The 10438-nt window shown below is 37.7% G+C and overlaps 1 protein-coding gene across 1 annotated transcript; it reads left to right on the top strand.

Annotated features, from left to right (window-relative positions):
• Positions 1–4348: 4348 nt before the first annotated feature.
• On the top strand, positions 4349–8686 carry LOC143023813 (uncharacterized). The gene is made up of 2 exons (XM_076182435.1): positions 4349–4640; positions 7537–8686. The coding sequence occupies exon 2, from the start codon at positions 7787–7789 to the stop codon at positions 8546–8548; it is 762 nt and encodes a 253-aa protein (XP_076038550.1). The 5' UTR covers positions 4349–4640; positions 7537–7786; the 3' UTR covers positions 8549–8686.
• The last annotated feature ends 1752 nt before the right edge of the window (positions 8687–10438 follow it).

The following is a 10438-nucleotide window of genomic DNA, read 5'->3' as shown; positions in this document are numbered from 1 at the left end:
TTTAGAACTAATGATATAATCTTGCTGAGTGACATCAAGCAGGCCTGTCTGTCAATTAGGCTTAGCCAAGAGTTTGACAAGAACTGTTTTTGTTTCCTTTGGGAAAGGGATAAATTGACTGCTTATAGATATAGAACTCTAGTATTTGGATTTACATCATCACCCTTCATTGTACATTATGTAATGAAGAAACATGCCTGTAAATTTCCTCTTGACAAATGCACTAATATTCTTTCCAGTCAATTCTATGTTGATTATTTAATATTCACAGGTAATGATTTTAAGGAAATGACTGACCTTTATCGGCTTTGCTATGAAAGAATGGCTGTTGGTGGTTTTATTTTAAGTTCTTGGAATTCAAATTCACTTGAACTGAGACAACTAATAGAAAGGGATGGCAAATTTGTTGAACACTCAAATGAGACATAGAAAATTCTAGGTTACAGATTTAATCCTAATATAAATGAGATGCAGCTTGCACCTGTTGAATTTCACTCTGTCAGTACTAAAAGACAATTGTTATCCGAGATTTCAAGTTTATTCAATCAACTGGGGTTCGTCTTACCCATTAGTATCAAAGGAAAGTTATTGATGAGGAAGATGTGGCAACACAAATTAGGATGGGATGAAAAATTGCCTGAGGACATAATAAATGAGTGGGATAATATCAAACCAGACTTTGAGAAAGCTAATCAGGTCTCCTTTAATAGGCACGCATTAAATGAGAATGAAGAATATGGACTTGATATTTTTAGTGACAGCTCACAAAATTGATTTGGGTTTGTTGCTTATGGTACCAGTAAGGAAAGTAGTTCCCTCTTATTTACCAAAGCAAAAGTGGCTCCTGGCAACAAGGAAAAGGAACATAGTATCCCAGTCTTGGAGCTACTTGGAGTGATTCTTGCTTTAAAGTGCATCTCCACTATTTTGAATGCCTATTCCAATATAAGATTCAACTATATTAATGTTGCTGTTGATCCACAAGTTGTGCTCAACTGGTTCATAACCAGACAGACTAAACTAAAATCTAAGTTTGTCAAAAATAGAATAGGTGAGATGGATAGTAAACTACAACAGCTTGAAAAGGGATGATAACATTCCCATTAGTTTTAATTATGTCAAAACTGAAAATAATCCTGCTGATCTCTTAACTAGAGGATTAACCTACAACAAATTTATAGATAATTTTGAATCTTGGCTCAAGGGACCAGATTGGATGAAATATGAATTAAATACCTGGCCTAAATACCCATTGTTGAGTGTGGGTTTTAATCTGATAAATCAAAATATCAATACTCACAATACCATGCAAGGAAAGGAAGTTGAAATCAAACCTATTTTTGACATTAATAAGTTTTCAAACTATAATATGAAAATCACTGAGTATCTCTTCAAGTGGATTTGTATGAAGAGTGGTGAAAACTCTCATGAGAAGGCATTGGATTATTGGATCATGATAACTCAATCAGTCGGTTCTGCTAAAGAAATTAGCTTCCTCTAACAAGTGGATACACTCAAGTCAAGTAACTTTAAAGATTCAGAAGTGCCTTCCTTAGTATTGAATTTAAACTTGTTTCTTGATGAAAAGGGCATCCTGAGATCACGAGGAAGGATTTCCAAATCACTTAATTTGATTATAATGTGCACAATGCTGTACTTTTGGGAAAAGATCACCATTTCACTGTACTTTTTACCAGATTTTGTCATGCTCAGGTACAACACATGGGAGTCAGTACTACCTTGAATTTCCTAAGGTCCCAAGGATTCTGGATCCCAAAGGGTAGATCTTCTGTTAAAGCTTCAATTAAGAACTGCAAAATTTGCCAGAAGTATAATGCACTTGCCTATAATTACCCTAAAGTAACCAGTATGCCTAAGCAGCACATGAATCTGATCAGAGCTTTCAATCATGTGGAAGTTGATTATACAGGTCATGTATTTTTGAGAAAAGATAATACTAATGCTTTGAGTAAATATTTTATATTGATTTTCACTTGTTTTGATATCAGGGCTGTTCATTTTGAGTTGTTGCCTGACATGTCAACTAAGAATTTCATTCTGGCCTTTCAAAGATTTTGTAGTCAGTATACTATTCCAAACTTGTACAGTGATAATGCCCGATCATTTGTGAAAGGGGGAGACATATTAGAGAAAACTCTTGAGTCAAATGAATTTTTGGATGAACTCTCAAAAAACAAAATCAAACATGTAAGAATCCCAGTATATTCAACATGGGTTGGGGCAGCATGGGAATGTCTTATCAGAACAGTAAAAAACTGTATAAGGCAATTGGAAGATCTAAATCAACATATTTTGAGTTTGTCACTGCTCTTTCAAACATAAAAAATGCCATTAATTCTAGACCTCTCACTTATAGAGCCAGTTCATAAGAATTTGAATTTGTAACTCCAAATTCATTCCTCAAACTTAACAACATTGGTTCATTGATGTTCAAAGATGAAACTGATATTTGGGTTAATGATGAAAATCAGGAAAATCTTGAAAATGCACTTTGCAAGCAGAATGAAATGTTTGAGGGATTTAGAAGGTTGTGGTATGAAGACTATCTTCTGAGTTTAAGGGATCATGCAAAAATTCTCTACCAGAAAGAATGGTCTGACAAGATAAAGAAAGGAGATGTAGTTTTGATTAAACATCCAAATAAACCCAGACCTTTTTGGTTAATGGGAATAATATTAGAGATAATCATTGGGCACGACAATAAGGTTAGGATTGTTAAAGTGAAACAAAATAATGGAGAAATTGCCTTCCCTACAATAAAGAATTTGTATCCCATGGAATTAGATATCACTCTTGGAAGTCAAAACCCATCACAACCTTTAGAGGTAGATACGGGAAACGACTCAAATCAAAGACATCCTCAAGCTCCATCTGCAAATAGTAGAGATCTCAAACCAAAAAGAAAGGCTGCATTAAAGCAGCATGAACTTATGAAAAATAAATTTGATTATTCATAAATTATAAAGTGGGTATTAGGTGTTGGGTAAAATGCTACACCCTGGTTCAGGGGTGAGGATACATGTGTTTAGGTGGTGGTTTAAATACTGCACCCTTAAGCTAAGGGTGAGAATAAAATGTTTGATTATAGGTATTAAAATCTTATTGATTTATTATATTTGTATTTATATTGATTTGGACACAATTAAGGTTGCATTGCATTGCATTTTTTACAAATGGAATCTCTTGTCTGGAGTATATTAGAAATTACGTAAAAGGTGACGTCATATTGAACTCTGGAGGTTTAATATCATTAAAGTAATGAATTATGTATATATAAGTTATTGGATAAAATCTGAATAATTAATCATTTTAATGATCAATTGCTACTGATAATTTGTAGTGTATTGAAAAATTTAAATATTCGAAATAAATACCGAAAATTCTGGTCTGTGAAAAAGTAAACAATGATCGAGTTATTTATAGATATTGCTTACTGCTAGTTGCTGGCTTCTTTTAAAAAATTCTTTGATTCTGTGAAAATTGAGACGCTGAGAATTTGTGTCAACTAAAAGTAAATAATATAAGTTTACTGTAAACCAATTTCGGAGGAACATTTACTTCCAACTGTAAAGAGAAACCTCTCTTTAAAAACAAAAGAGGATTACATCACAATTTAAGATAACAGTTGGATAAATTCAATAAGGTGAAAGAGAGTAAGTACACACTTGGCCGAGTTAAAACCAGTCTCTCGAAAAGTCTTCGCCTTTTCAATAAATTACATCTAAATATCAAGAAGAAGGTAAGATTGAACTTTCTCATTTTGAATTAGTCTAACTAAAGTAAGAAATTGTTTATTTGGATGAGGGAAACAGATCCTTTTCCAATAGCTATACAGGGCTGGGACACTGTAAATGGTGTGGGTATGTGCATACATTACATGTTTATGAGGGTAACCAATTCTATTTACAAAAGATTACAAAGGAGGAGCATGCCAATAGGAGACCTTTTGGTCCATAACTAGGTGGGATGCAAAAAGATAAAACTATAAACAAATAAATACAAATAGTAATATAAATAGTTAATAGGTAAAGTTAACTAATAAAGAAATGTGCAATTAAGTACAAATTCAATTCACTTGGGGAGCATCTTTGGTAAAATTATTCTTTGGTTATTAGGAATCAAAATCTCAGAAGGAATCAGCAACTTGGGTTCAAGTCGATGACTCAGCGTCTGCTCATTGAGAGAGCATTTACATGATGGGCAAAGTCAGATTTTCGTGGTAAGGCAGATATGTGAGAAAGCTTTAGCAAAGGGTTAAGATGTTTTTGGGCCTTCGAGTATTTGGAGAAGGGCTTTGACAGGGTAGGTGGAAAGGCATTGTGGGAGGTTTTACAGATATATGAGATAGAAGGAAAGCTGTTAATAGCAGTCAAGATTTTTTTTTTTTTTTTGCAAGAGTAGTACAACCTGTGCTAAACCCATAAGGATCAATGAGAGGATATCACAGTTGTTCACGCAACTGGGATACCACTTTCTTGATACTTGGTTTCTCATTTCTAGGCATCATGACTTGTATGTTTTTGATGGAATCCACCAAACTCACAGAGGCAAGATGTTCTTACAAAGTGGAGTTCCTCAGGGTTCCATTCTTTGGCCACATCTCTTCATAGTATATATAAGTGTTATAGACCACGGACTGAAATCTATTGTCTCCAAATTTGTTGATGATACAAAACTGCATGGAATGGCAAACGATCACTTAAACTAATGGTCTGTAAATTGGCTAATGAAATTGAACACAAGTAAATGCAAGTTTATGCACATAGGTAGAAATAACAGTAAGTACAATTACAAGTTATTAAGAAATTCGTTAACAAAAGTGGATAGTGAAAAGGATCTCGGGTTAATTATCAGGAATGATCGCAAATCATCTAAACAATGTATTTCAGCCTCTGAGAAAGCAAATAAGTTTCTAGGACTGATTGCGTGGTCTTATGACTTCAACCACAGTTGGAATATGCCGTTCCCTTATGGTCACCAACAGATTGGAAAAAGTACAAAAGCGAACCACAAGACTGATTCCAAATATAAAAAATAAAAAAATATGAAAATCAATTAAAACATATGAATCTATCCCCCCCCCCAAAAAAAAAAAAACATAGACTCAGGTGACTTGATACATGTCTAAGTTTTTAAAGGGAATCGACAACATTAAAAGTGACAACATTTTCACGCTGTTATTATTTCTCAATTTGTTTATTATCTGTCCATTTATTATTATTTACTATTTACCTGATTGTTTATCATTTAACTTTACCTATTTATCTATTTATTCTTATTCGTCATTATTATTTTTTTGTATTGATTTATCTATCATCATTATAGTTTTTTCGCATCCGACCAAGTTATGGACCAAAAGGTCTCCTGTCGGCATGCTTCTCCTTTGAAATCCTTTGAATTTGAAATGGAGAGAGTGAGTGGTTTGATGTATGGGTGGGACTTCGCCAGGGATGTGTTGTGTCGCCGTGGCTGTTCAATGTGTAAATGGATGGGGTGGTGCGAGAGGAAAGTGCAAGGGCAATGGGCCGGGGATTAGAGAAGGTTAAAGAAAATGAAGAAATTTGGAGGAGTTAAGGAGGTTAGTGTCTGAGTTTGAGAAGGTGTGCTAAAGAAGGCACCGACGTGATGTTTTCCGAACCAACGGTTATCCGAGTCAGACCGTATGGAAATGGACGAGGACGCCGCAACGTACCGAGACACCATCCCCTGACACAGGACACAGGGTCACAATTCTGTACATTAAAGGTGCATCAGAGGTGATGGCCAGGATACTCCGGGACAAGAACATACAGGTAGCACATAAACCACGCAACACTCTGCATCAGAACCTCACCAGGGTCAAGGACATGGAAGCACCCACTCAGTAGTCGGGTGTAGTGTACCGCATTGGCTGTTTGGATTGTGATGCAGATTACATAGGAGAAAGACAGAAGAAACTCGCCACTAGAATTAAAGAGTATAAACAGGCAATTAAACGGGAAGATGCAGCCTCAGCACTTTATAACCACATGGACGAACTACAGCACAACATTAACTGGGAAGGAGCCAGAGTGGTGCACAGAGACAGCTCAAAGAAAAGGAGAATATTTGTAGAAGCGTGGACGACAAAAGAAGTTAGCGTAAATAGGTGCATAAACTTAAATCCAATATACCCGGGCACTAGGAACACAATGACAGACTCAACTTAAAGTGAGAGAGTACAGGGTGAACAAAGGTCACAGTGTGTATGAACATGATTTGATTTAATTCCTTTTTCGTGCAAGTGTGTAGTCCACTTTTTTCACTCGTATAAATTGCATTTTATTCTTTTTTATTCTTCGTAAATAAAAATGTATATGATCCATTATGTATAATCGGGTATGTAAGGTTGTGACCAGTTATCCGGTTCCCGTAACGACTGGAGGAGGAGGAGGGAACCTGGACAGCTTCGGTATCACGGAATACCTCTCCCAGTTACAACTACGGCCAATATATTAATCTTTTTGTCCACTGTATCTCATTACGCCCCTGAAGACGGTCCTAGCACCGAAGCGTGGGCATAAAACATCCCACTTTGTTAACATAGGTAAAAGCTTGGCGGGATGCTTTGTCTTCATTTTTGTTTGCTGTTAGCCCAAAAAGTCATCTGCAAAACACTCCCTACGTGACTTACGCAAGATTTTGACAGCAAAGCAAGTAGTGTGCCTCTACGTTAAAGGCTGCTTTAATTGGCCTAGTTCTTCATTGGTTCTGATTGCCGCTGCCAAATTTGTAGATAGAAAGAAGGCGACGTATTAAACGTGTTCAGTGTTTACAGTCTCTAACGCCAGACATACAATTACTATAGGTATAAACAACTTAGTGAACACCGTAATTGAATCTGGAGAAAATTGTGTTGTCATTCTGATTTATGAGTAGAATAAACAATGGACATAGATTTTTCACAAATTTAATTGCAACTCATATGTAGTGACCGTTCCAACGGTGAATCCGTTACTCGATAAGATAATATCAAAAGTTTGTTTTAGTACTGGTTGATTGAGGGGCAGGGTTGAGTCTAACCTCACCCCCCCCCCCCTATGTAGGAATAGGAGATAAGTATGGAATTTCAACCCACAACTAGGCGAAAGGCTCTGCCATCCCTTTTATAGGAGGAAAGGGTCTGTTGGTTTGTAATATTGTCAGCAGTTGCAACTGCTACACGGATTGGACAGTGGCAACTGTGTGTTTGTTTACACTAAGAAACAATGACTAATGTTAACAATGGTGGTGGCGGTTGTTGGCGAGTTGTGTGCCCAGGTAGGTGGGCACCTATTCGAGGGCTAGGACAATGTAATTGGTGTGGATGTCATGTGAACACATCCCATTTTCATGAGTGATTTTCATAATCGATTTTACTGTGTGCTTTTCAGTAAAATATGCTTATAATAGGGGATGGCATGTATGAAATGGTTTGGGTACAAAATACCCACAATCCTACTATTACAAATCTCATAAAGTTAATGTCAATCTTATGATTACATTTTTTCCAGAAAGGTAACCATCAACATTTCTGTGGGAAAGTTATCCATAGATTCCATGTATTTGTCATGCAACAAAGAAAATCCGATGTAGCATCTATACCTCAGCTATCTCATGGGGAGAAACATTTCTAGTGCGACCTATTTTATGCAGTTTTCTCACCAAAATATTACCACATATATCACATGATGACATAGTAGAGAGGCCTTTCCAGTGTGACTTGTGTGATTCTGCTTTCTCGCAAAAGGGTGATCTGAAACGTCACATGATGACCCACACAGGAGAGAAGCCTTTCCAGTGTAACTTGTGTGATTCTGCTTTCTCACAAAAGGGTGACCTGAAACGTCACATGATGACCCACACAGGAGAGAAGCCTTTCCAGTGTGACTTGTGTGATTCTGCTTTCTCACAAAAGGGCTATCTCAAAGACCACATGATGACCCACACAGGAGAGAAGCCTTTCCAGTGTGACTTGTGTGATTCTGCTTTCTCACGTAAGGGTAATCTCAAATATCACATGATGACCCACACAGGAGAGAAGCCTTTCCAGTGTAACTTGTGTGATTCTGCTTTCTCACATAAGAGTAGTCTCAAATATCACATGGTGACCCACACAGGAGAGAAGCCATTCCAGTGTAACTTGTGTGATTCTGCTTTCTCACAAAAGGGTAATCTCAAACATCACATGATGACCCACACAGGAGAGAAGCCTTTCCAGTGTAACTTGTGTGATTCTGCTTTCTCACATAAGAGTAGTCTCAAACATCACATGGTGACCCACACAGGAGAGAAGCCTTTCCAGTGTAACTTGTGTGGTTCTGCTTTCTCACAAAAGGGTAATCTCAAACATCACATGATGACCCACACAGGAGAGAAACCTTTCCAGTGTGACTTGTGTGATTCTGGTTTCTCACATAAGGGTCATCTCAAAGATTACATGATGACCCACACAGGAGAGAAGCCTTGCAGTGTAACTTGTGTGATTCTGCTTTCTCACATAAGAGTAGTCTCAAATATCACATGGTGACCCACACAGGAGAGAAGCCATTTCAGTGTGACTTGTGTGATTCTGGTTTCTCACGTAAGGGTAGTTTCAAATATCACATGATGACCCACACAGGAGAGAAACCTTTCCAGTGTGACTTGTGTGATTCTGCTTTCTCACGTAAGGGTAATCTCAAAGATCACATGATGACCCACACAGGAGAGAAGCCTTTCCAGTGTAACTTGTGTGATTCTGCTTTCTTACATAAGGATAGTCTCAAATATCACATGGTGACCCACACAGGAGAGAAGCCTTTCCAGTGTGACTTGTGTGATTCTGCTTTCTCACGTAAGGGTAGTCTCAAACATCACATGATGACCCACACAGGAGAGAAGCCTTTCCAGTGTGACTTGTGTGGTTCTGCTTTCTTACACAAGGGTGATCTGAAACATCACATGAGGACCCACACAGCCATTCCAGTGTAACTTGTGTGATTCTGCTTTCTCGCAAAAGGGTCATCTCAAAGATCACATGATGACTCACACATGAGAGAAGCTATTTCGGTGTGACCTATGTGATTCCACTTTTTTCACAAAAGGGTCACCTCAAATGTCACATAATGATCCACGAATCCCTGAAAAAAGCCCCACATAGGAAGATCCCTGGACGGAAAGAAGCCCCACCGGAAAAAAGCCCCCAATTTATAGATTATAATACTTATTAATACTTATTATTAATAACAGTAATACTTGTTTTGAATAAAACCTAGTTCAAAGGGCCCGGTGAGTTTGTTTCAAATTCCGTGAGGTTGAGGTGTTTAATTGCATTAAAGGTGTGAAGTAGACTTCCCTAATGGTGTGGTTATACAAGTCCCACACTCATCACAGTATCATTCATATCATTAGTGTGTACTCATATGTGTGGATATATATATATATATATATATATATATAATGTATTTCAACATGGAAATTATCAAAAACAACAAAGGTGGACAGAAACTTTGTTACGATGGTTATATGTACACGAAGAAGAGTGTGAACAAAACGTCTATACGATGGGAGTGTTCAAGGAGAAAAGCTATGAAATGCAGTGCAACACTGTACACGGACTTGGATATATCTATTGAAATCAAAGGTACAAAACATAGTCATAATTCTAATACTGCTAAAGTAAATGCCACGAAGGCCAGAGTTCAAATGATTGAGCACGCTTCTGCCACCAGAGGAAAGCCAAGTCAGATTATTGCCGATACTGTTGTTCTTCCTGTCGCAGCGCGTGCTGAGATTGGAAACTCAGAGTCTGTGAATCGCACGATTCGCAACCATAAGCGCCACGCTCCTCAGAAAGATCCCGCTTGTCTGCAAGATTTAAAACTGGACGATTCATGGACTATGATGGTCAGGAGTTCATGTTCTATGATAGTGGTGCTGACAGCAGTAGACGGGTTATTGTCTTTGCAACTGAAGAGGGATTGCGTTATCTTGCTCGTTCCACTCAATGGTTTATGGATGGCACATTCCGAACTGCTCCGAAACTCGTTCATTAACTCTATTTAATTCGTTGCCCTTTAGGCGAGTCGAAGATAACATGTGTCTACGCCTTTCTTTCTGGCAAAACTCAGAGCATATATGAAGAAGCGCTCCAAGCCATTGTTGAACAGTGTGCCACACTAGGATTCAATCTTGATCGTACGACAATCACAACTGATTTCTAATTCGCGACTATTGTTTTTTCCACTTAACGCAGAACACCTGGAGGAAGATACAGGAATTAGGCCTTGTGACACTGTACAAAACAGACGAAGAAAGTAGATTATTTTGTTCCATGTTAGATGCCTTGGCTTTTCTGCCATGTGACAGAGTTTCGGAGGGGATGGAATTTTTAAGAACTGTTATTCCGGAGCAACTCAGTTGTCTGGTAGATTATTTC

The sequence above is a fragment of the Oratosquilla oratoria genome, unplaced genomic scaffold (assembly GCF_046742065.1).
Source record: "Oratosquilla oratoria isolate Oo_2021 unplaced genomic scaffold, ASM4674206v1 SCAFFOLD62, whole genome shotgun sequence".
Taxonomy (NCBI): Eukaryota; Metazoa; Arthropoda; class Malacostraca; order Stomatopoda; family Squillidae; genus Oratosquilla; species Oratosquilla oratoria.
This window is presented reverse-complemented; position numbering and strand designations above follow the sequence as displayed.

Excerpts from the sequence above, each read along its gene's own strand:
- LOC143023813 (XM_076182435.1), top strand. The coding sequence starts at position 7,787 with ATGATGACCCACACAGGAGAGAAGCCTTTCCAGTGTAACTTGTGTGAT.